At 48.7% G+C, this 27,682-nt stretch overlaps 1 protein-coding gene across 2 annotated transcripts in view; it reads right to left on the bottom strand.

The window, feature by feature from the left end:
• Window positions 1-20,872: 20,872 nt before the first annotated feature.
• Window positions 20,873-27,682, bottom strand: part of Rpn3 (regulatory particle non-ATPase 3) — a 46,269-nt gene continuing 39,459 nt past the window's right edge. For both annotated transcript variants that reach the window (XM_077706216.1, XM_077706217.1), the window contains one exon: window positions 20,873-21,045. In XM_077706216.1, the coding sequence (XP_077562342.1) occupies window positions 20,968-21,045 (78 nt within the window). In that variant the 3' untranslated portion in view covers window positions 20,873-20,967. The remainder of the gene's footprint in view (window positions 21,046-27,682) is intronic.

Here is a 27,682-nt window from a genome sequence, read left to right as displayed (position 1 = left end):
TGTCATCCTCATAACACATCATCTTATGATTACCTATGTCCGCGAATCTTCCCCTCTCAGTAGTGCTAAGACATAAAGGCCTTAGGTACATAACAAACCGCAATGGCGATAAAGGACCACCTTGTTTAACAAACGACAGTGCTGACATTTCGGTTTACAATAACGCTTGCACTACATTTAACGTCGGTCAATTTATTCTCCTCCAATATTATAGTTCCAACTTTCAGATGTTCTATAACGCAAAATAAAATGCCGTGTGCCGTGATTGTAGCTAACTGAAGGTGAACTTAGTGCATGCATTGTAAACCACTTAACAAGAAAACTGAAAACTAACGCCCCTTCGTCTAGCGACAACGGTGCAACGCTCAACTTTCTCGTGAGGGATTCGTTCGCTGTCGTTGGGGCTGTAAGGGATCAGATAGTTTTGGTGACGGGACAGTCGCCATTAGTGAGACTAAACTGCTTCGACCGTGTCGGAATGACGCAATCGGGTAGATGCCAGCTTTATAACACGAGGGACACAGGTTCTATTCCGACCACGGGAAGCGTATTTTTCTTGGGGCGCTTGATGTGCCTTCGCTTATCATCGTCGTAGTTTCGTGAAACCCATGGTGTAAAGTTGACTTTCCGGCATTGCGTTTTTACGGCGGGATGGTCGCCGTCAGTGAGGCATAGAAAACTTCGCTTTAAAACGTCCACAACCGCTACAGGCATCTCCAAGTAACCAAATCTGCGTTTTCTTGACACGTCGGTAGGCTGAACAATAAGGTAACCGCACGTTAAAGCTGCATGCATACAGGCATAACAGCATGCCCACTGAAGTGAAATGGCCAATAACTATATGACTGCTGCCGTTATAAGAGAATAGCCGTTTCACCAACTCCCATTTGGTCGCGCGTATACCCACGTACTCCCACTGTTGGAACTTCTTCCTCTTCTACGCGATAGCAGACGACGCTGCATCATCATCAGTTTCATGTGACAAGCGGTGGCACGCGCTCGTGCTTCACGCGCTCCTGTTCCATTAAAGCCCTCATTCCCATCAGACGTGCGCTCTCCGCTCTCTCTCGACGGCTTGGCAGCCGGTGGACCTCGAGGTCCATTACACCCACGTATACCCACTAAGGAAGATTATCCAATGGCGACGCCAAGTGCCGTTAGAAGCTTACGGGAATTTCGCCGATTCCCGTCTAGCTTTGGAGTCAACATATCCCATGGAAATTTTCACACAACTAAACCTCCCTAGCTATAGCTACGAAGCGCAGGACACACCCGAAGAGGTGCCTTTGCCGACGCCCAACGATAACAGACAACCCAAGGGGCCACTGCTGGGCAATGCGCATGCGCATTCAAAGAGAGCTGTTTCATAGCGCGAGCTCTGCATTCTTCTGACAATAGTCACCTGCGCGATCCAGGCTGTTCTGTGCAGCAGTGTACGTGTTTTAACTTCTACACTATGGAGGCTGAACCTTCACCCGTAGGACGAAGAAAACATCGTGGCCACAAAAGAAGACATCGTATAGGAGTGGATATCTCCACAGACCGAGCGCACTGCGTGATAATAAATGCACTTGAATGCAAAGCAACACCGTCCAACTGTAGTGGTTCTGCTCTACAGACGACATGCTACCGCAGAAACTTTGATAAGTAACACGAACCAATTTAATCACAGACCTGCAAAACATACCACATAGAAGAACTAAAATACGTTACTGTCAGCGCAGAACTCCAAGGAGTACTCACAACTAGTAACCTAGTAACAAGTGATTTGTTCTCGATTACTTTTCATTCAAATGCCCTTAAATAAAAAGGCCGGCTTCCAAGGCAAGCTAACGTAAGCGTGTATGCACGAAGATTTCTTAGAAGGAATTCTTACGCACTGTAAATCCGCCTAACGAGTTTCAAATTTCTACATGGTATATGTTTGTCACATATTGATGTACTGTGTGGCGTAAGTTCCCATCTCCGTGAACGTATATGCTGCCGCTTAAAAAGTAGGCAGTTAGGTGACTTCTGTCTATATAATAGGGTCTGGTGATCGTTGCTTGATGAAACTACGCTGAAACTGTTTTCGGTGCCATCTACCCTCCCAGGCGTGTTCTATCGGCAAACGAAACTCCCAACGAACAGAAGAGATTTCTCGGGCCCCTTTAGTTACGGGTAATCGCTACTCTATTGTGCAGTCACAATGCCAATAGACACAGCTCAGAAATTGAATCTTCGGCCTTGCGCGCAACAGAAAGTACAACGAAATAGGCTGTTAACGTTATGCACGTGGTCAACGATTAATTTTTGTTTACTTCTTTTATTTTTGCTTTGCCTCCCCCTTTTTCTGACGTTTATCGTGAAAGCCGCAAGGCTGAACCAACGTCCGAGCTGCCAGCACTTCGTGGAGTCGGTACATTGTCGCTGAGCCGGAATGAAGGTCAGATTGATGTGATTTATTTATTTATTTATTTGTTGTAGGGTTTAACACGCCGACACAACGCAGGTGATGAGGCGCGCCGTACTGTAGGGCTACGGATTAATTTTGATCCCCTGGAGATGTTTAAGGTGCGCCGAAATCTCGCACACACGGGCGTTTTTGCTTTTCGCCTCCATCAGAAAAGCGGCCGCCGTGGCCGGGAATCAAACCCGCGTCCTCGTGCTCAGCAGCACAACGGCTTAGCCACTGAGCCACCGCGGCGGGTGGAACGGTCAGAAATCGTTGACCAATAGAGGCAAGTGCTCGTTGTGCATACCAACAGTTACAAGGCACGCGTATACAGCAGTGCTTCCGAACGGCTTTTATCGTGTTCAGTTTACGGTCACCTTCTCTCGCGCCACCCAACCGCATCTCCATGAGCTGTTGCATCTCTTGTGATGTGTTGTTGATTGAAGTCCCACCAATCTCGGTCCTCGAAAAATGACAGTTAGCATTTCTGAGAGAAAGCGGTCAGTACAAAAAAAAAAAAAAACTAAACCGTGTGTTTATTCTCAAGCAATAAAGCAGTTGAGTTAAGGAGAAAGTAAGTACACAGGGAAACCGTCATAGCATGGTGTATACGGAGCATTTACGTTTTCTTGAGTGGTTGGGAGAATAGGGAGAGAGAACAAGTTTCAATGGGACCTTCGATGTCAGCCGAGCCTATAGCTTTTTACGTCACATGAATGCGGAGACGATCATGGTGGTAACTGGTGACGGTTGTGTGTACGCATGCTTTCAGTTATTTACAGGGTCTTGTCAAGGCGTGCGTTTCGTGTACACGGTACGCCATGAGAGCTTTACTGACGCGAGAGGCGCGTCTTAAACACGACCGCGGACCTAATACGACCTTCAGTTGTAGCCCCGCAGAAAGCGGCCAGCCCAAAGACGCTGCGACGGACACTCTTTGTGCAGTGAATCGCGCACATTCATAGAACAGGCCTTCTTCTCCCAAACAAGGTTTGCTCTTTCCTCCGGAACTTCCTCACAAAAATATTATTTTCGGTTCGCATTGATGAGACAAGTTATGGCCACTTTACGCCTCTCCGCAGAATGCCTCAGAGATCGGTAATCTCACCCTTCCTTTTTAATATTATTATGCTACCGCTTTCCTGGCATCTCGGCTCTATGACTGAGATGCACTTTCTGATGTACCCGGACGACATTACAGTGAGGACTGTCCACTCAGACCTGACTAGGCAATCCGCGTACCTCCAACAAGCCTTGTCTCACACGCAGAAATGGTATGAATACGCTAGGCTGACACTTTCCGTCGAAAAGACAGCTATTCTGCTTGTGGCCAGGGCTTGGGGCCGTCGCCGACTGGAGGTTTCTCCGATGTTTTTACAACTATGCGGTCGACCTGTACGCACTGCTACCTCACTTGTGCTTACATTAGAAATTTTCGCGTTTGGGTCAGCGTCTATGTGGATACGCTCCGCTCGCCAAAAAGCGGGACAGATGCTCCACCTCATCCGACGCATCTCACAGAAGTCTGGTGGCTCCTGTTCCAAAATTACCCGTCTATTGGTGCGGCCTGCACGCCTCGGCTTGTTGACCAGGCCCCATTCCAACACGTGAACCAGGCGGAGTGGGCCCGACTTGAGGCAGTTAACCGAACCGCAATGCGTACCATTAGCTGCCTCCCTAGGATGACACCAATCCCTGCTCTTCAGGCTGAAGCTCAAGTTAACACCTTGGATGAGCTTGTCCATCAGCGTCGTCCGCCCGCATGAGTAAACTCACTTTTGTTGCTGAGGCAGCGGTAGCGGCGTTACGTAACTACATTGGTCGTTCACTACCCACATCCCCAGCCTGCGTCGCTACAGGTTTGCTCAAGTCAATTTAAATTTACCGCGTCCCACTGTTCCAAGTCGGGTGCCTCGATGCCAGCACTGCCGTGAGGCGGAGACGCGCGTGAATCGAGGCACCCGACTACAACGTTTATAGAACCACATTGCCCTACTCCACGAGCGTTCCAAGCGGAACGCGAAACATATATCTTGTGGAACATTTCGTTGCTGTTGCCATTTGATTTTTTTTTAATTCCACCAGGTAGCGCGGGCAACAGCAGGTGAGAATTTTGGCAGTTGATGTAGTATTTTATTTGCTATCGCAAAATGCAGGTATCCGTAAATTTTTAATAAAGGAACACTGCAAATATTACTAATGCATTGATTTTCTACGTTATATTTGCGTAATGTCTTGCTCTTGTTCAACAATGTTGACAAGTATGAACATTAACACCGGACTTAGACGTTTAAATTTGGCTGTGAGTATATAAGAATATTGCGCAGCATCTGTGTTGCTTTGGTCGGCTGGCTGAATCGAGTGGCACACAGGCAGACATACAGACAACCAGACCAAAATTTTTCCGTTCAAGTAGCCCAAGAAAGACTATCGTCTTTAAAATTAGATGAGTACCACAGAGCACTTGCGAGAAAGTTTGCTTTGCCGCAAAGCGCTTTGGTGTGCAAACGCCGGACCCCATTTATCAACGGCAGTGCGGTAGCGGTATACAGATTCCCTGTAATAAATAGAGAGCAAGATTTGCCTTCAGCTACTTTTGCACACCGAATTGGCACTGCACCGCTGTCTGTGACACCAAGCGAGTTCTAATTCATGCGCTGTTTTCGAAAGGAGTCGTCGAAGCCGGAAATCAGGCAAAAATAGATGAACTAGTGTGCAACGCAGTACGCTGTTCAACCCCTCCACTCCCCGACACGACCTACACCCTAATTCGTCTGACCATGTGGCTGAGCTTCATCCTTGTTTTTAAATGAGTAAGCATTTATATGTGAACTCAACGGGAAAACCCGCCTGTCCGTCCGTAACGCTTTATGCTTCGCACTTATTCGTCGCATAGAAAAATGCCATTTATAAAGGGATCCAGGACCTTCGCATTTCCACGTAGGACTGCTTTTATTTCCCCTAAAAATTTCTTCTTATCAATGCATTTGTGTATAGCAGGTAGCCGACATTAATTAAGGGGACTGCTTGTATAGCGTTTCATAGGGACACGTGAGGGCTTTGGACGTATGTAATAAGTAGCGCTAGGACCTTCATACTTTGATCTCAAACTCCTTATGTTGCCTTTATAGACGTCTTTACGCCAATGTTTAGTGTATGCTACTGAAGCCGACTTTAAGGGGATCGTTGCGTGACAGAGTGGCATGCGCATTTATCCGACGATTCCCACAGGACTTTTCGCAATTTTTTTAGGGGTGAAGCCCCTTAGAAGCTCGGGCTGTCGGCGTCTCATGTCTTCGTCGTCTCATGTCGTCGTACATGTAGTCACGGTACTAAAACACCGGGACACTCATTTTCCAACGCCTCGCGCTAGAAAGTTTCATCTCAGCGGGAAAAGCGCGTACTAAAAGAACACACTGGGACACTCGTTTTCCAACGCCTCGCGCTAGAACGCTTCGTGCTTCAAAGACACGAGACTTACAGCAAAGCTGTATACCTTTAACCCCCCTCCCCCCAACGGTTTCACCTCCGTGGATAAAAACGCCAAGGCGCCAAGAATACTCTTATACACTGCGTGCTCCGCTCCTCCACTGGTTTCACCTTAGTGGAGATGGCCCGGGATTTTTTCTTTACTCTCTGGTGCTGCCGGAGCAATTCTGATCTTCTTGTCAGGGGGGGTTCAACAAAGCGACTAGGCAAAAAAAAAGGAGAGAGAGAGAGAGAGAGAGAGAGAGAGAGAGAGAGAGAGAGAGAGAGAGAGAGAGAGAGAGAGAGAGAGAGAGAGAGAGAGAGAGAGAGAGAGAGAGAGAGAGAGAGCACGGTAGGTCGAATGTGCTTGGGAAGCATTTGTGGCCTGGAACCGAGCGAACAAATTATGTTTCTTTGTTTTCCTGATGTAATATAAAATCCAAATACCGCATGTCTTATAATCGTAGCAATTTAGCCGTATTGGCTAGTTGGCAATCTGTGATGAGTGAAGAATCCCAAAGTGAAATGTAAAGACCAAGGAATGACATACATGAGCACTCATGTACGCCGTTCCTGACTTTTCGTCCTTAATATTTTGAGCTGCGATTCTTCACTCATCACGCTTTAATTCTTTAGGCACTGTGGGAACCGCGTGTACCTAAAGGCTTACGTCCCTGGGCCTAAAATTATATCTGAAAACGTCAGTGACGTAGTTTAATCTCGATCAAACTTGAACGCTTACCGTTGAAAAACAGTAGCAAGAAAGGTTCAAAGAAGAAGTGAGTGAAATTTATCCTGCGTTAACCTGTTCTTAATATCATGCAGCATTACAAAACATTCGGTAAATGCATTGTTCGTGTTCAAATATTTTCGGTTGTTTCATGGTTAAAACATAAGTTGAAACATTTCTTCCCTGTGCAAATATCTCATGTTTCTCCTTGGCCTAACTTCCGCATGTTGTTAACGGGATTACATTACGCTATTTATGGTCTTATTACGTACATCACCGTGGGTTCGAAAGTTACTCAACTGTTCGAGCTGCTGAAGCGTTCCGAGCAAAAAGTCGGCAAAGCGTTTTCCTTTTTTTTTTTTTTTTTTTTTTTGCTTTTCGAGACGCAATCAGAACAGCTATAGTATATCCACAGAAAAGCGATGTCTTGTTCGACACACCGCCACACTGGCTCAGCTCGTTTTCTTCCCTCAGCTTCTGTGAACTATAAATCCTAAAATCGCTGCCTACGTGAAAGTTCCACGTTTCCCTCTATGCTGTTTTTGATTCGTTTTGCAAGATTTAAGACAAACCCAGAACGTCTAGCAGTTTTTATAGCAGTTTTTATAAGCAGTTTTTATATGGCTTAAAGTCTGTGCTGGTGCTAATGGTTTGGTAAGATGCAATTGAAATACTTCACTATTCCAGCTCAGGAATCTTCGCGCAAAAAGTTCCCCAAACACACAAAAAAATGAAGGAAGCTACCACTCACGCATAACAGTTGAAGGTAACGAAGCTTCACGAAACCTTCACGACTGCCACGACGGTTTAAGTCCACTATTGCAGCCGATTTGCTTTTTCGCTGCTGCCGAAACGACCTTTACTCTATCATAGTTGTTATAAATGTGAGCTTTCTTCGGTTTTTCTTTTTTTTTTTTTTTTGAAGTGATAATGGTTGGACATCACATTGAAGGGGCGTTCGCTATGAACTGTCTTCCTCGTTCCGAGCAAGTGTTGCAACGATAACATCAAACTATGGAGTACACACACACACACACACACACACACACACACACACACACACACACACACACACACACACACACACACACACACACACACACACACACACACACATATATATATATATATATATATATATATATATATATATATATATATATATATATATATATATATATATATATATATATATATATATATATATATAAGGGTTGGCAGTCGAGAAAACCTCGGAAAGCAAAGGCGAGGATGTGGTAGATCATTGAAACAGATTAAGAATTTGGAAAGAAAGAAAGAAAGTGAAGAAAAAATGCCCGCCAGGTGGGATCCGAACCCACGACCTCCAGAATACCGGTCTCGCACCAGACCGGTATTCTGGAGGTCGTGGGTTCGGATCCCACCTGGCGGGCATTTTTTCTTCACTTTCTTTCTTTCTTTCTAAATTCTTAATCTGTTTCAATGATCTACCACATCCTCCCCTTTGCTTTCCGAGGTTTTCTCGACTGCCAACCCTTATTTCTGTGTTATTTTCAACGAGCCCCTCATTTCCTATTCTGATTCGCTATATATATATATATATATATATATATATATATATATATATATATATATATATATATATATATATATATATTGCAATCTTGGCCAATCTCCTAAGTGGGAATTCTTGGCTTGCAAACGTGCGCCGATGACGCTGGGCAGCCGCCGCGAGGCACGCACACACGAGCGCTCGGCATTTTTTTGGTTTTTTGAACTGCCGTACGATCACAGCAATCTTGGCCAATCTCTTTAAGTGGGTACGCTTGGCTTGACGAACGTGCGCAGGGGACGCTGGGTGGTCGGCACGATGCACGCACACACGAGCGCTGGACACTTTTTTGGCTTTGTTAACTGCCGGGCGGTTGCCGCGAAGCCCGCGCTCGCGTGCGCGCTGGGCATTTTTTTTTTTTTTTGTATTTTGAACTGCGGACACGAAAAATTACGATTTGCTAAAGAGCTTCGCTCTTAAAAATCACTTTAATTCATCCTATGAGCGATTTGATAACCCCACTGAGTCTATTTTTTGCACGCAAGATACACCCATAAATGTGACTTCCTCATTAAAAAACCTCTTTTTTATATAATGGGAAAGTAGATTGTGGTAACGTATATAATACTGTGGCCTACAGAGCCTATCATACACCCCTATCTTTCGAAGTAATATAGAAAATGTTGTTATTTTCTAATGTGCCAGTGATCTTATTTCTATCTCAATGGACACAATTAGGCGAAAATATTTCAGCGGTGTAGTCGTTTCCAAAAAGGTAGTTCAGAAGACCAGGCATGTGCGCTTGGACCGAGCTGGTTTTTCCCTAGAGGGATTTGTTTCTCCCCTTAGCGATGGCAGCTCTCGATAAAGCAGCAGGCGCCGGATGGAGGCGTTACCCGAGCTCATTACAATTCACGATTAGCGAACAGCGTTCAAAGCCGTGCAAAGCCTCCCCAAAATGCAGCCGACTAAAATTACGCCGCCATTGGTCTCGCCATAGGGGTCGGCGACGCTTTCCACCGCACACTGCGACCAATAGCGCACCGGCTTCTCGGGGCCTCTCGTCCAATCCGCGCGCTCCCTTCCACGTGGCCGGAGTAAACAGGGAGGGGGGATGAGGGATGCGGGAGCGCCGTAATCAAAGGGAAAGTTTGGACGGCGCACCTTGGTGATCATCGTGCCGACGCGCTGCTGCGAGTGGAAGGTGAGAGGGGGCGCTGGCAGCGCTAGCTGTCCCCGCTGTCACCTCAGCTTTTCGGAAGTAACGTCCGTGACAATGGGCTGCGACGTGGGCGCTGCAGGCGCATTTTGCGCGGGGCTTTGGACAGCGCTGCAGAAGAGCCGTGCGGTTTGCGAGGGAGAGCGGGGTGGCCCGATCGATTGCTGGGCCAGCCGTGGTGCGAGGTCTGTTGGCGAGGGCTCGAAGGGTGCCGCGCGAGTTTACGAAAGTGGTAACGCGGAGCGTTATGGTCCGCGACTAAACAAAGAGGGCACCGCGCCGCGCATCGTGCAATCCGTTTATCGCACCGCGCGCAGAAACCGGGAACTGGTGGGCCCCAGAGTGGCCTAAACTTTGCTGGAAGAAAGGACCTTAATTTGTGCTTTGTTTATTCGTCTTGTGAGTGGTTTCAAGTTGAGATAAGTAAGCACCTACCTCAAGGAAAGGCTCGTTGAGGCATATCCTCCAGACTATTTAACTAACTTAAAGGAATTTGAGAGCGTGTATTAATACGTGCACACAAAATGGGTCCAGCGTGTACGTATATATTATATTGTATTTTAGCGACCATGAAGACAAGATAGAAGTTTGGCTAATTAGAAACACAGCGCTGTGCCGGTAACAATGACATCAAGTTTCCAGCAAACTTCAAGTAAGTAATAGAGATATTAAAAACTGTGGCTTATTCCTGTCGTAGGCAACGGTAAAACACGAAAGTGAAATGTGCAGCGAAATATGCCGCTGAGCATGATTTGTGAGTGTCAAGCGACGTCCAGCTGGAGGGTCGCTTCGGCATAGGTGTACTGGTCATTTCCGTGGCGGATATGACGTCAGTAAAATCTTGGTGTATCCCGACAACAAACACTGGGCCTCCTCGATTATCAGTCCAGGATCGTCCGCGGACTGGCCGGGACGCGATCCGGCGCTCGTTTTCCCCATGTATTCCTATGAAGCTTCCGGTCCGAGGGCAGTCCTCGGACTACCCGCGGACCGTCCAGGAGGGGTAAATCGAGGAGGCCCACTGTCGTGTTAAAATATAAAACCCGAAAAGGAACAACCCTAAAGTATAACGTACTGTTTAGTTCTAAAGGTTGCTTCCCCGCACGAAGACCCTGTGTGCGGGGGTGCATCCTTTGCAGGCCGCTTGCTTCACTGTATTGGCGTCACTTCGGTGACGGAGATGACGTCAGTGAAATCTTTGTGTATACCGGAATAAAACACTTTCGTGTTAAAACCAGATAGATGAAGCAGTGGCGTATCCGCGGCACTTTCCGGCGATTTCTCGATGACGTCACAGAATTTGCGCGAGTGGCGGCCGCCAGCCAATGCCGCCGCCAAGAAACATGACTGCGCGATTGTAGCGGGCCATGTAGTTTCGCTTCGCCGTATCTTTTGAGTGATAACGTGCAGTTAACACACTGATAACAATGTTTATGACGCGGGCTCATAATACACCACTCCTGCCCATATTACGTCACTGTAGCGCGAAATTTGAAAGTTTTTCTTTTTTTGGTTAAAAACGTATTTCGTGGCAGGTATGGAGTTGAGTGATGACCAAATGCTCGTTCTGTCAAACCGAACAAGTGGTGTTTTGTATTCGTGGGCCTTTAAAGCATTACGTATTTTGTCCGCATGCCAAGTACGCGGTTACTTATACCTGCAAGCCATCTGGAAAGTAAACTGCATGCGTTGCGGAACCTTATATCGTGTTCGACTAGGAATCACTTTGTCAGACTAACTTTGTTTACCTAAATCCATCCTGCATAGTTCGTTCCCATCATGGCCCGTGAAATGAGTCCGGGGGCAATACATTGCGGATCAGGTGGGAAGGTTTTGAAGTGTTTGCAGGCGCATGGCGATTAGTGTGCGGCTTTATGCATGTATATGAAGCAACGTCATGGTCTGAATATTCATGTGAAGCAACGCGTGCAATAACTGACGTCCTAGTAAAATTTATGCAGTAAAACAAATTATGGCTGGTATACGATTCGTTTGAATTGAGCATTATACATTGCTGAGTTTTTATAACATTCGGCGCTCTTTAATAAGGCATTTCTCGCACTAGAAAATCCCATGGTTTAGCTTCGCTGGCAACCGCGGCAACCTGCTGGTCGAGTGCTCGCTATACCGCAAGCAGATCGACATGTGCTACCAGTGCGGCCGCCTCGGCCACCGCAAGGACGTATGCCCGAACCCAACGAACCGGATCTGCCGCGGCTGCGGCATCCAGAACCCCGACGCAATTCACAAATGTAAGCCCAAGTGCAGCCTCTGCGGGGGCGACCACCTAACCGGGGACAAAGAATGTAAAGCAAGGTACAAGACGCCGTACGTGGTACGCAAGGGAAGATGGGAACGCCAAAGAGCAAAAGCCGAGTCGCCGCCGTGGTGTGACGGGTCGTCGTCCGGACGCCGAGGCCGCTCCCTGACCAGGAGAGGGGAGAAGCGCGAGTGCAGCGAGGAGTGATTCGAGAGCGACGACACCTCCCGGCGACTCCACTGCAACAGGGGACCGCAGACGCGAGTCGCGTTCGAGGTGCAAGTCGAAGACCAAGCGGAACGTCGCCGAGAAACAGGTGGGCTGGGCGGCTGGGCCTCCCGTCGCTCTTACCAGCAGCAACTTCCCTCCCCTCGTCCCCACCCCTCCTACCTCCCCTCCTATTGGCGAGAAGTGCAAGCAATGCTCAGAACTCAAGCAAATGATAGAGGCAGAATCAACAGATCAGAGCCCTAATGGAACGTGTCGAGGCGTTAGATAAACCCAAGAACGGTAACCACAGCAGCAGTAGTAACACCGGAGACGCCAATGAGGTTAAGAGAAAGGTAGCCAAAAGAGACACCCTCGGGCCGTCGTCGCCGATGGCGTCAGAGCCGGAGGCACCGCCGACAACAGCAGTAGTACCAATGGACGAAGAGAAGGCTGAAGAAGCGGTTGTCATTACACCCGATGATACTACCGCCGCTCCCACGATGGAGACGGTCATGAATGTGTTGTCGCAGCTCACAAACCAAGTAGCGCACATTTCCAACCAAGCAACTCATGTCATCGAGCAAGTAGGAAATTTAACCACAAGAGTTGGTAACAATGAAGAAAAATACAACCGGTTATCTAACAGAATGTCTACATTCGACGCGAAACTCAGACACGCTATGGTAATTAAGAAGAAAACGACTCGAGTAGCACTGAGAGGCAGGCCACGAGAAGCTACCACACCAAAAAATAAGGCTACCACCCAACATGCAGAAGAAGACTAAGGGCAAGCAGAAAGAGACCGCGACATTACTACAATGGAACTGCAGGGGCGTAAGACATAAGATCGGGGAGCTTCAGTTATACGTGGACAACTTAGAACAGAAACCAGACGTCATTGCGCTACAGGAAACCAATGGCCGAGTCAAGCTCGCGGGGTACATTACTTACACGGACCCCAGCGAGAAGGGCACGGCGACCCTGGTGCGGAGTAACGTGGCGGCTACGCAGCACGTTACTGCCCAACGCGGCTGCGAGCACACGCTAATCGAAATTCACGACAGAAAAGTGGGAAACGCCGGTAATGTGTTCGTTCTGAACGCATATTGCCGACCTTCGAGACGGGCAGTCGACTTTGAGGGCACCATCTTAGACTGCGTGAAAGCAAAAACGAGACCGATACTCATATTAGGAGACTTCAACGCCGCTCACACGCAGTGGGGTTACAAGTACTCGTCCAAGAGGGGGAAGCAACTCGCAAAAGCGCTAGAAGACCACGACATGATGGTGGTAAACGAGCCGGGTGTACCGACCAGGACGGGCACGGGCACGGCGAGAGATACCACCCCGGACCTGACGCTAGTACGGGGGGACCTCGATGTTGCCTGGCACAACACCGGGGAGAACCTCGGCTCGGACCACGACGTGATCTGTGTGACCCTCAGGGGACCCGACATAAAGGCAAAACTGGGTTACGCCAGCATCACGGACTGGGACTGCCAGCGCAAAAAAGCCGAAGCGGACGACGATGAGGTTGAAGAAAGCGACGATGAAGTCAAGACGTATCGTGCGTGGGCCGCGAAGCAACGCGAACTAGTCGAGAAGTGCACGCAGAAGATAGCCACGACAACGCAGGTTCCCTTTGTGGACAGCAGGCTCGCCCACATGGGAGGCCAGACACGGGCTCACCCGACGGTGGAAGAGACAGAGACACAACAAGAAGCTGCGGAAACGCATACACGACCTCAACAGACAAGCAGCCGAGTATGCGATCCAACTATGCAGGGAGAACTGGATGAAGGTCTGCGACGGTCTCCAGGGCACCTTGTCTACGAAAAAGACGTGGAAACTGCTAAGGCACCTAATAGACCCACTGAAGAGCAAGAGCGCAGGTGCCCACGACCTCGCCCGAACGATCAACAGCTACGACGGGGACGGTGACAAGCTTGTCCGACAACTCACGCAGAAGTACCTCAACACGGAAAAGAGCGGCAAACCGTCCCTCGAGTACGACGGGCCGAGCAACGAAGACATGGACGCGGCCTTCACCGAACTGGAGTTGATCGCGGCCATAGACGAGAGCAACCCAGCCAGCGCACCGGGCATCGACGCCATTACCTACAAGGTTCTAAGGAACATGAGCGACAAGAGTCGGACGGAGCTCCTGGACCTTGCAAACGCAGCGTGGGAGAAGGGCTCGTTACCGAAAGAATGGAAGGAAGCGGAGGTGCGCTTCATTCCCAAGCCGGGGAAGCCACCTCACGTTGACAACCTGCGACCCATCTCTCTCACATCGTGCGTGGGGAAGGTGGTCGAACGCATCGTATTTAAGAGACTGCAGAAGCACCTTGACACCACTCACCAGATGCCACCGACCATGTACGGTTTCCGAGGGCACCTTAGCACGCAAGACGTCCTAGTGCAGCTACACGAACTGGTGATCAAAAAAGCCAAGAACCACACCCCGAGGGCAATCCTGGCGCTCGACCTCAAGGGAGCTTTTGACCACGTAACCCACGACAGCATACTTCGTAACCTGCGAGACACAAGGTGCGGAGAGCGAACGTTCAAGTACGTCCGGGACTTTCTCAGTAATAGAACGGCCAAGATTAAGATCGGGGACGAGACGTCGGGGCCGATAGCGCTGGGAGACAGGGGCACCCCGCAAGGGTCGGTCCTATCGCCCCTGCTCTTCAATCTGGCGCTACTCCCGCTCCCAGCCCTGCTCCAAGACATAGAGGGCATTGACCACGCTCTCTACGCGGACGACATCACCGTGTGGACGTCTAGAGCGGGGTCGGAGAGTTGGATGGAAGAGACCCTTCAAAGAGCGGCCGACACCGTACACGACTATGCAAAGATATGCGGCCTCGACTGCTCGGCACAAAAATCGGAGTTCCTAATCATAAAGCCCCGAAGAAAGAAAGAAGAGCAAGAGAAGGTGTGTATTACCATAGACGGGACGAACATAACGCCGACCACGCAAGCCCGAATCCTGGGAGTGATCTTCCAGAACAACGGCAAGGCGGCAGCGGCGCTAAGCAAGATAAAGACCACCACGGAACAGGTCACGAACATGATACGAAGGGTCACAAACAGGCGAAGAGGACTGAAGGAAGACGACGCGCTCACGCTGGTCCAGGCGTTTGTGACGTCGCGCATCGTATACGCGGCGCCGTACCTACAGCTGCTCAAGAAAGACAAAGATCAACTGAACGCGATCCTCCGCAAAGCAACAAAGGTGGCGCTGGGTATCCCGCGCCACTCGTCCACCGAGAAGCTGTTAGGCATGGCCAAACACAACACGGTGGAAGAGTTGGTAGAAGCTCATCTGTCTACCCAGAGAGTGCGGCTCAGCCAAACCTCGGCGGGCCGAATGGTACTGGCCAAGCTGGGCTGGCAAGAGGCCGACCACAAGGAAATGGGACCTTTACCCAAACCTTGGTCTCAGAAAATCGAGAGCAAACCCCTGCCCAAAAACATGAGACCGGGTCGCAACGACGGGCGCAGAAAGGCCAGGGTCAAGGCCCTCATCGAAACGCTGAGACAAGCGGAAGAACAAGAAGGTGGAACGGGGATCACCCTCTACACGGACGCCTCTCTACCCAAGTTTTCGACACGAGCCGCGATCTCGGTCACGACGAAAGACGCTCTGGTGACGTGCGCATCTGTCAAAACGGCGTTCCCGGAAGAAGCGGAAGAGGCGGCAATAGCCTTGGCGCTCACGTTGCCTAACGCGAGCAAAATAATCACAGACTCGCAAAAAGCGTATGCCAGCTATAGAAAAGGGCAGGTGTCTCTGACGGCACTCAGAATACTAGAGGGAGGAATACGCCGCATACCCGAGCAGAAAGTCGAACTTATATGGACACCGGCTCACTCAGGGCTGGAGGGCAACGAACTCGCCCACTAGCTTGCCCGAGAACTTGAACACCGGGCAGACGAGCACGAGCCGCAGGCCATAACGACCTACAAGGAGATCACCAGCCACTACAGGGAAGGCAGACGGCGGTACCCTGACCCGCACAAGTCGCTCAGCAGAACACATCAAACGATCTATCGCCAAATACAAGCAGGATCCTTCCCGCACCCCTATCTCCAAAGCAGAATGTACCCCGAGATATACGAGAAAGAGTGTAGATTCTGCGGGCAATTGGGCACGCTCCGGCACGTCATCGGAGAGTGCGATTTCACCGAGGCAATCCCTCCACCCCTTACCCAACCCTCAATCACCCTTCCCACACCCTTTAACGAGCGATTGGAGACCTTGCTAACCAGCCCCGCCTTGGAAGACCAGCTCGTCCTGATCTCCAGGGGCCAGGCAGCCGCGGTAGCATATGGGTCCCGTGAAGAGGGAACCACCCCATCCGGCACGTAGTCGCCGCAATTTTGTGTGGCTAAATAAAGTTGTTCTCTCTCTCTCTCTTAGCTTCGCTACGATGACCTCGATTAACCGATTTACGCAAACAACGATGAAATTTCGGCGAATGACATTGCCGACACATGACTTAGCTCGAGTTTCGTCTGCGCTGTGTAATCGCGCATTCAAGCAGGATGGATGTTCGGCATATTTTTTTAAGTTACATTGTATGCACGTTGCTGCCATATTCGCCGAATTTGCTGTTGTCGGCGTGGCTTGGTCAATCAATTACATTGTGGTGAAGCTGAATCATGGGATGGCCATACAGTGCAATTAGACTGGGTCGTATGAACTTACTGTTTTGAACCTTCCGTGCGTTTAACGCTGAATATGATCAAACAATACCCTAGCCGCAGCGAACTCTCCAAATTACACCAAACCCAGTCCCGTTGCAGGATTTATTAAGCTATACCAGTTCACCGCTGTAACCTGACGCAACGCCGGCTCAAAAAGAAGTCCCCAACTTAAAAAATAGAGAACTCCAGATTGGTCATACCTTGTAGAATAGTTCAAAAGAAATTTCTTTAGATAACGTTCCCGATAACTAGTGCCTGCGAAATCATTTTTGTACCTTTCGACTGCAAAAAAAAAGTTCATGGCGAGACATGCTTTATTTGATTTATGCGACCTCACTACCATTCATTTACTTGTCTCTGTTTATGCTGGGCTTGTACACCTTTAAGCACAAGACAGTACACGCAAGAAAGCTGTGTAACAATAGCGCAAAGGGAGAACGACATTAAAAAGCCGTACGCTTTGGGCAATAGGGAGGAAGGACGTATACATATAAAAATCCCATACATAAATAATATCGCGCGCTTTGCTTAAAGTTGGTGAGTCACGTAAAAAATGACGACGCTAACTTGTCAACAGCTGTGTAAGGACAACTCAGAAAAGTTTTTCAACAATAACTCGAAGACAATAAAAAGTTTTGTCTTTAAATTATTGTTGAATTTTTGGATCATGCAATGCCACGGGTCAGGTTTCAAGAACGGCCCCCAAAAATTTCTGTCTTCGGCGAGACCAAAGCAATGAAGGACTCTAGTGTGACTATCAATGTTTCAATTCCCAGTTCCTTTCCGACCACAGTACGTATAATGTGTTTTCCCCAGTAAATCCTTGAGGAACTAGCGCTCTGAAAAGAAATGGCCGGCCTTTCCTCTTCCAGTATCGAGACCTGCTGTGTGAATTCCATGCAGGCTGGAATTCACTTTCTCCATGGCATTATCCCCCGGACTTATAATGCGAATAGGTTGTAGGTTCAATTGGTGCAATGCCTCGCCTATACCAGATGCCACGCAAACTTGCTTTTATTGAAACACTGCGCGCTGTCGACTACGGTGGCGATTCTTATACAGTAATCCGAGACGACTTATACAGGCGCCAGCACCATCCCTTCTCCAGCATTCCTGCAACTTCAAGTCTACCACGTTGTACAGATCTTACGGCGGCAATAAGGGATTTACGCCGCCTCGCCTACAACTCAAGAGACATCCAGAAGCGACACATACTCCTGCCTTCTCCGCTTGCTATGGATTCTGCGTAATGCGCTCCACGGTCATATTGCACCGGATAGTGCCAACCACCGTACATTTATTTCACGGCCACTGCGTACAACAGCCCCATATAAACAATTTTTCCAACAAAAGGATGATTTACGTCGCGCCACACACTCTGGCACAAAATATTCCCTACCCAATACTCACCTCAGTGCATCTTCTGCCCAATTCCAACCCTACCCCTTCAGTGAGCGGCGACGCTGATCAACCCCTGCTCCCATGGCTTCACCCGATGAACGGGGCACAGAAGGCCAGCTACAGCCAGGGGTCCTGGACTGAGGACACCTCCCACTGGTCCGGAGTGACCGCTCTCACAACGGATAGGATAAATAAAGTTTTTTTTTTCCCTCCTCCACACGTGCTCTTATCCCACCGTGTGGAACACACCATAGATTGGCTCACTGGGAAGAGGGGTTGCTGCTATAAAATTGAAGCTCCAAAAGTATTTATTTGTCGGGGGTTATTTGGAAGCTTCGTGCAAGATGATCAAAAAGGATGTTACCCCTTGTCGTTGACTTCGGCTTGAAGACAATAAAGAAGTGGCTAGCCAGGCCAAGTAGGCGAGGAACGTCGCTAGCTGCAATGGCGGCGCCCACGACGGCCTGCGACTGCAGCGCCACATTTCCTTCTAGTATAAATTAGTATGAAACCCCATGTTGCTGCAGGCTTCGCGTTGGAGTGGCCCTCTCGGCTGCTCTGACCTCGGTGTGACCACCACGCTACCATGCCCCGTTCACCAATACCTGCTCTTCCTGTACGGCCCCTACCAAAGGAGCTGACGCGAATTACTCGCTACGGACGTGCCCATCACTGCAGACAGCGAGACTTCAACACCTTCGAGGTGCATGCCTCCGTCCTGGCAGGCCCATCTACCACTGGTCCCATCTCTAACTCGTCCGAAAGACGGGAGAAAATTTGTGCCTTTAAAATACTTTCATTTATGCAGAGGTATATTACAAAAAAAAAATAATAACAACAAGTGCTTGCATCGAAAGAACCTACATGAAAGCCGGAAAACCTGTTTCAGCGTACGTCAGAATTTCGTCGCCGTCACCTGGGAAGGCGGCATGAGATCAGCCAAGCGCCTCCAGGACATTGTCAGGTGATATGCGTTTGTTTGTTAGCCACAGCACTAGCTGCCCAAATAAAACACGTATGAGCGCGACCTCTGGCGTTCTTCTGTATTTTTAGTCCCCGACAAAGTAAGCCTAAAAGATTTAGTCGCGTTCAACACGATGCAGAACAAAAGCTACGATGTTTCGTTATCTGTCGACACGAAAATATTAAGTATGCAGACTACACTGCAGGTAAGACACGCAAAACAAATTCGAGTAAAGGTATCGGAACATCTCACTAATATCGAACCTAGTGGAACGAGTTCCTCTTGCATATGATGTCACATGACTGGCACGGTCAGTAAGCCTCCGACGGTTTACGCAAGACACTGTAGCCCTAAATCATTTGATTCGGTTACTGGTTCTTCATGTCCGGTCACGGAAAAACTAAGCTCAAACAAAGGAACGGCGGACGAGAGAAACGTATATTAATTGGAGGGCAAGAAAAAAAAAGAACAAAAACAAAATAAATGCCCTCCCGTAAACATACTCGGAAGTTCAAGGGCATTTATTCGTTGTTTTTTTACCCAATTTACTTATATCTCTCGGCCGCCGTTACAGCGCGTAGACTGCCCATGACTACATCCACGCCGCACTCGTTATGTCGTGCTGTGCACAAGGACTGCCACAGTTTTGTTTTTTTAATTGAAGGTAAAAAGAGAATCTGATTGATTGTGGGGTTTATCGCGCCGAGGCTATACACCTGGACTACGAGGCGCACCGTAGTGGAAGTATTCGGATTAATTTAGACCACCTGGAGAACTTCAACGTGCGCCGAAATATAGACACACTGGCGTTTTCGCCTCCATCATAAAGGTTAAAAACAATAACGTCTGCGTGCGATATTTCGACACGCGTAAATACACCCACGTGGGCAAAATACCTAGACGCCCTTCAGCTCGGCGCGTAAAATGCAGTCGAGCTATAACTTTGGCACCACTCACCAAGGTCGAACTACGGCGATGCAGCGTTCATAGTAACAAAATCTGGCACGGTTGAAGCGCACCAAACAATTAGCGTTTAACTTCTCGTCAAACAGTACGGGGCACTAAGCAGCATCGGCCCAACGCGCAGCCCGCCGGTTGCCCCCCAAATGAAAGAATTCTCAGAGGCTGTAAGGAGCCGGGTTGCTGCAATGGCAACGAGATATGCTTTAGCTTTTGCAGCAACGCTATCATGCCGAAGAATGACGCTGCAGGCGTGAGCATGCATGGCGCGCCCCAAAGGGACCCTATCTCGTCGTAGCGCTATCAGATTCGCTGATAGCACTGGACAACTTGCTCGAAAATACACCTATCACCTATGCCGCACAGTCCAACGTTACTAGGTTGGGTACAGTCCACCTCATGCGAGATGCGCTCGAAGGGGGTCGTCCCGCACCGACTCAACATCCTTTCGGCTCGTTGGTGGCGCTAGTGTTTGTCACGCAACGGGTGGATACCTACGCTAACGCCTAAAACACCAGGGGCCGAATTCTCTAAAGCGTCGGCCGTCACTTTGAAACGACGCTGTACTGGCATGCAAAGGCGCCCTCTACTCGGGTCGCCCGTCCCACAGAGGGTCGGAAGGCTTAAGAAATTGCACAGCGCAACCCCTCCCGCCCCCACCCGATGAGTCTGGTGAGCCTCCAAAACGAAAGCATTGCTTATATCAGAGATGTAATGAAAATGCCAGACGAGCAACCTGACTGGGCTAACATCTTGGATGAACTAGTTAACCTGAAACGCTTTTAACACGCGCCACCCGCAGTAGCGGGAGGGGTTTACGATTATGTTGTGTTGAGGCATGTGAAATTGTTTTGTTTTTTTGTTCACTGCCCCAAGCCGGTAATAAAGACAAAAAAAAAAAAAAAAAAAAGACGCGAGTGGGCCACCACGTGGGTGGGGTGCCCGCTCTCGCATGCTCGCGAACAAAGAAAGTCGGTGCTGCAAGCAGAGTCGTTTATTTGACCGGCCGTTGTCTCACGACGGCGAGCTCGCCGGGAAAGGCAGAGCGGGGGCGGGCGGCGGCGGTTCTTGTCCCTAGGGGAAGCCGTCGTCCTCCTCGTCGGCCATCTCCTTGGCGTACTCCAGGTCCTGCTGCTCGCGCTCACGACGCTCCTGCACGAGTGCACCACGGCCGCAGGTCGACATCACACGCACACTGTACACGCAGGGCTATGCCGAGCCTCCCGTAATATAAACCTCCCTTAGCACAAGAAAGCTACCGTTGCTCAACCCTCCAGTCACACTACTCACCTCCCAGTAACTACTTTCGCGAGCCATCCCCCCTCCCCCTCCCCACCCTTCCCCGGCAAATTACGTGCATTCATTAAGGGTAGTGTTCTTACTGCATAGAGTATCTCTTCCAGGGCAATGCATCCGCAACAGCGCCATCGTCATCGGTAGGCTGTTGTGCTGTCTCATATGAGAAGAGGAAAACGGAGTTTGGTACCAGGCTCGAACGCCAGCACCGGGCCTGCGTCTTCTTTCTCCGCTGTCCTGGCCCGTCGGCCACAGGCGCCGTGCAACATTTGTGGGCGCCAGCGGGCCCGCCTCTTCACGCGGCGGCCGGCCCTGCCTACACATATTTCCAAGCAGTTCTACCAAGGGTAGTTAACAAAACTTACAACAGCGCTACGAGAAGATACAAGATGGGAAAGAGGCACGAACACAGCGGCGGCTGAAAATTCAACTTCAACGTTTCAAGCACCCGTATAGTTATAAAGACTAGAAACTCATTTAATTGTTTCTGTCTTCCTTAAGGTATAAGGATTGAGTTTTAACAGCGGAGCTGTTGTGTAAGCCGCAAGTTCGCTGTTGCAGGAAGCATTACCAAGAAAATGCTAAGCGCTCGTGAGCGCGTGCCTCGCGGCTACCGTCGACCGTTCCCGGCACGCGCAGTTGCTTTAGCAAAAAAGAAAGAAAGAAAGAAAGAAAGAAAGAAATAAAGGTAAAGGAGAAGAAGAAGAAGAGGAGAGAACCCAAGCGCTGTTAAAGGAGCCATGAAGACAAAATACAAGTTTGGTTTATTAGAAAGACTGCTTAGTCCCGATAACAACGATACCAATATCATCGCAATCTTCGAACAAATAACGGAGATATTAAAGAAAACGTGTGAAGCAGTCGCGACCCCCTAGCCAATTTCCCGCAACTTTTCTATGACGACACAGAACCTTGTTTGTGCGATTGGCGGCCGCCTAACTGACCTGTCGCGACGACACATGACTGGACGTCTTTAATGGGGCCTCTAGTTCCATTTGACCGCATCACTTGAATGCTAACGTGCAGTTAATGCACTGAAAATTATGTTTTATTGTTGGCCTTGCTCATTCTTGCTCATAACACGTCACTGGGGCGCAAAATTTGAAAGATTTTAAATACTTCTTGCTTTTTTTCGTTAAAAAAACATCTTTTGTGGCTGTAATGGAGCTGAGTGAGATACTGAATCCTAGTTCTTTCAAATTAAACGAAGTTGTATTTTCTCTTCATGGCTCCTTTAAGCGCTACCACGCATTTAATGCTTGGCACGAAGAATACGGCGATATCGATGAATATGATGTTGACTACTACTAGCGTAGCGCAAAGCAACGAAGGAACATGTAAATAAAAAAATTTCAAACTTGTACAAGTGCGTGTGGATGTGTCCTTCAGTGCTCCCGTATAAATAAATCCTGCAGCTCCGCTATGGTTCAAGCCTTGCGCGACTTAGTGCAGGCTTCGCCAGTTGGGCTGGTGAAAGCTTACAATGCTGAGGATGACTCTGCAGCCACCACTCGCCGCGAAGAAGACGACGACCTCTTCGATGCCTACGACGACGATCACTAGCACCGCAACTATGCAAATAAACAATGATACAGAAACTTAACTACGTCCGGCAATGCTCACCTACAACAGCTTCGCCATTCAAGTCTTGCGCGTGAGCGCAAGCTGCCCTGAATTTTTTTTTAAACAGCGTCATGTCTGCTTTGTGGTTATGCTCTCATTGTTAGCCTAACATGCTCCAAATAAACTCGCCCAGGCACGAACTTTAACCACCCTTTGACTTACTCAGCAGCTCGTGCAACCGATTGCGTTCCTCATTTTGGCTCAGCATGCCCCAGACCAACTCGCCAAAGCACCAGCGTTTGACTTTCTCGGTAAATCGTGCAAGCGACTGCGTTCGCAATTTTAATGCGATTCGTTCATACAAGGCTGTGGCAGTCATTGATGGCGTTCACATCCGAAGCGCCCGTCTGCGCGAGTGAATAGCGAAGTCCGGAAATGAGCTAAATAGGACTATCGGAAAGCACATCACCACTATACTGATTAACGTTTGTTAAGCTAGGAAATAATTAAGATCATCAATAATGTTAATTTTATCATCCCCGGCACCACACTTGGAAATAGTATCTCGCAGGTGTGGTGTTCTTGAAAACGCAGTTAATTACCGATTCTTAGGCAAACTTGGATTTGTATGAACCTCAACCACTACGTTCAGTGGAGCGGGTTATCACAGGCGAAATCGTACCGACGCAGGGGGGGGCTGCACGGAAGAAATTTTATCTCTTCTGGAGTGTAGATCTAGGTTATCAGTAGGGCGTAGAAAGTGCGATGACGATGAAGCTAACGGCCTCCCCTTTGTAACGGGGTGGCGTTGCACAGCGACCTTAGTCGTTATACGCCGGCGACACTAGGGTCAGAATGTCATTTGAACGAAATGTCATTTGACTCAAATGGGGTGCTTCGAATGCCATTCATAATTCGCCGTGCTACACTACAATCTCGATGGCAATTGAAGGCTTTCACAATGGCTCGCCGTGCTGTAGTGGCGCTGTTGTCGCCCCGTTCCATTTTCGTACAATAATACAACAATCAAATTTAGGAGCAGTCTAAGGCAGTAAAATGACATCAAATTAAAAGAGACACCAGTTTTGACTCTAATGTGATGGCTTTTTGCGTAGTTTTATTTATTTATTTTGCAACTGACCCACTGGTTTTGAGAGTGTGAAAATTAAATATGCTGATTTCATATTTTATGTAAATGAACAGTGAACAAAGTTCCACAAACAAAAATATTTTGTTTGTTTTACGTACGGAAGTATTTTATTTTTTATTGCCGATCGAAGACGCTGCGTGCGAGTGTGCTAGAAATGGCATTTGAAATCCCAAATGCCTCTCTCAGTGCTCATTTGGCTCGAATGTCATTTGAGCCAAATGGCATTTCAAAACCTAGTGTAGCAGCACAACTTTGCATTTGAGTCATATGACATTTGGTTCAAACGACATTCGGACGCTAGTGTAGCAGGGGTATTAGTCGTAACGCCACTGTACAATCACCTAAAAAAACAACAAAAAAAAAAACTTTATTCAATTTTTGTGCTAGTCTTTGTTCGCACGTTTTCCCAGATTGCTCTCTGCTCTTTTCCCACCAACATTCTAACCTTCTTTTACTAACCTCTACTGCTGTCCAGTTCCCTTTTCTGTTAACCTTAAAGCCAAGGGCTTCCGGAAGCTGGATGTCTTCCTCACTGAGGACTGGACATATCCCTTTGCGCTCCGTTACAACATGTCGCATGGTTTCTGGCTCCCTGCCGCAACCGGCGCAGTTCTTCCTGTACCGGCTCGCGGATAAGCGTTTTTGTCCGCAAGCAGCTCGCCCGGGCTTCAAAAAGCAATGCACTCCCTTTGGTATCACCGAAAAACTTTTCCCTCGTGATCTCCCGCTTCTCGATCCTGTAGATATCTAAGGACCTTACACGACAACGCCGTGCTAACAAGAAAAAAGAGAACCCTTGGATGGCCATGGGAAGAGCCGAACGGTTGAGATAGCGTGCCTTTTGCATTTAGGGTCACCTCCGCAAGGGTGAACAACGCTTCACTGCTGTTCTTCAGATCTAACTTCAGGACTTGCTGGGACTACTACAAGATTTTATATAAATAAGCAGTGCTTCACGGAATTAACAGCAATGAAAGGGGTTAACGTCGCGACGTTAGATTAAGCCGAAATAGACAATTACAACCGACGAGATCCACTGCCAGGAACAACAAAAGAAAAAAAAAGAACTAGATCTTTACGTTTGTAACCCCTCCTTGAAGCCTTGGTTAATTTTTTCCCTTTATTTGTCCACTGTTGGTTTTTGCCTGCCTCTTTACATCAACTAACGGGACGCTGCTCTGATGCAGCGTATTCGCTCCCGACCCCCGCGTATACCGCTCGGGCTGCAAACGACTCAGCCCCGCTCTGAGAACAGTGATTTATGGTCCGGTCACGGCGCTGCCGGGTGGTTGTTTACCGAGCGTCACCCTCGGCGTGTCTTTTGTTAGATGGAAACAAAGCCGCTCTCCTATCGATCTCGCCGGTCGCCACGAGGAAAACAACACGGCTACACAAACGACGTGCCCGCAGCAGTCACCGCAGCAAAGCGAACTCTTCGACGGGGAGATTGCATCAGCAAAGCGGGTTGTTCCCCCCCAAACTCAGCGTCTCTCGAAACATCGGTCTGGGGACAGGGAAAAAAAAAAAAAAAAAAAAGATGAAGATTAATGGTTTTCTTCCCATCGGGGCCACGAAGGAACGGGCCATATGCGACGGCATTCAGGACGCACGAATGGCACTAACGCTGTAGACCTCATGGGGCTGAACGAGAACGTCGGCTTTTAGCTCCCGAGCACGAAACTCGCAGCTTATGCGCGAACTGTATGCAGTACGAAAAGAATCGACAAACGGTGCGAAAGTCGTGCGCGGCACGCGGTTTCGGGCTCAGTATTACCAGAGTCCGTCAAAAGCATTGACGGACTCTGGTATTACGTGCGCCACTGCAAGAAAATGCCCGAAGAACAAGCCACCGCGCACGGAGAACGGGAGATTGGATTGGAAGCTCGTGCGGCTCGCTTAGCCACCTGTAGTACATCTTGCTTCTTTTGCCGATTCTAATCAAGGGACCTTAGCTGCTTCCGGTCGGTTATATTGCCAGCAGAAGCTCCGGCGCTCACCGTCGTAGGTTACCGACTTGCGCACCAATGCTACTGTGGCTAGGATAGCTGGACATGCTTTTCCAAAACGAAACGGAATGCATGACAGCTGACGGAATAGTGAGGGAAGTGTACTGCCTAGCAGTATATAAAAGCTGGATTTTTTTTAGGTACGGTGAGCTCACCGAAAGCTTTGATTTACGTTTATTTCACGTGATTAACCACTTCGGAACTGTGTATTTCAGGAAAACATCTATAAATGCTTCTCCAATGAGCTCTCGCCGTTCACCACTCCTGTGACGTCACAAACCATGGTACTCAAAAGCGTACGGGGCGTCGTCCCGTGTTTTCACGTTTCTGGTACTTTTTGTTTTATTAAACAATTGTTAGCTGCGAGAACGGTGTATTTAGATTATCGGCACTCTAATCCATCGATACAGACCAACTTGTTTCCACCCTTTAGTGTCCCTTTAAGCTGTTCAACACAGCACCGGGCTACAGTCATTCGTGCACCGTTATTTTTAGCGTCGCGTAGCGCACCGTACAAACATGATTTCCGAGCACGATAATAATGGTAAGAACACTCATCCCTGTTAGCGCATTACGAGCGCTGCTAGGAAGGTCACGGTAGACGAATCAGAAAATAGTACAGGTTCTTTTCTTTTTGGAAAGGAACTAGAGCCCAGAATGCGATGACCGCGACAGAACTTCCCCCTCAAGAATCTAACACTCGCGGCATAATTCGCATTCCCACACGAATTGTGCGGCAGCTTACTCGACAAGCCTTTACCTGCTTTTGCAATTGCGCACAGACAATAATAAACAAAGGGGTAGCGGAGGACTTTACAGTGTACGTACGTCCGCACAGAACAGCCCTTCGCTGGAACCCCGAGAACGTCAGATTTTGTGACAAAGGATTAAGTGCTCCTCTTCAAGAACGCACAGACTAGCAGTGCCGGTGGGTTCACAACTACGTCTGGTTATACCTGCTCCGTCACCAGCATTAGCGGCTCCAAGTCCGCTGCAGTACAAAGGCCTCTCCCATAGATCTCATACAGCCCCTCTCCTGCACTGCTCGGGTGCATTCCTTGCATCGGAATGTCCGTGTTTTCCCCCCTACATTGATTTAATGCTCGTCTCTCCCTAGAGTTATCGGTTTTCTTCTTTCTAGACCCGCCTGTCAGAACCCACTCTGTTACCCTGGTGTTACCCTGGTGTTGCACCGGTTGTCATTTCATCAAATTAGATGCTTAGTCTGAGCCAATTTCGTCCTTAATTTGAGCTATGCCACCTTGTTTGTTCCCAGATCCAAGCCGCTTGTTTCCGGTCCCTGAATGTTGGTCGGTCCTATCATTTTTAGTGGCAGCTAGCCTGGCTGGCTGGCCTATTTATCTATTTACTCATTTATTAAGATTACTACATTCGTCCAGAGGACACTGTAATAGGAGATGCATAAAAAGTGTTCGGTCTAGAAACGGAATCATGAATCTCGTACTAAACAAAAATATACAAAAACAAATATCAACAGAAGCATTTTTTAAAAGCTTGGAGCCAAATGTTATCTTTCGAAAAGTTCTTTCCGAATGTTTAGTAAAGTGCAAAGTTCCTGATACACATGTGCTCGCTGGAAGCGCGCATTGATTGCTTACTATTTTTTTATGTGGCAGAGGTATCCTACTATTATGACTGTTTGCCGAGCATATACCAGTCCACACCTACTGACGTGACGATTTGATTAAGGTAGTGTATTTGTCTACTCGTTCTAGCATTCCATTACCTAAAGTGAAGAGAGTGCTCCCTGTGT

This window comes from Haemaphysalis longicornis, unplaced genomic scaffold (genome assembly GCF_048455015.1).
Source record: "Haemaphysalis longicornis isolate Haplotype H1 unplaced genomic scaffold, Haemaphysalis longicornis Haplotype H1 scaffold_4, whole genome shotgun sequence".
Lineage (NCBI taxonomy): Eukaryota > Metazoa > Arthropoda > Arachnida > Ixodida > Ixodidae > Haemaphysalis > Haemaphysalis longicornis.
This window is presented reverse-complemented; position numbering and strand designations above follow the sequence as displayed.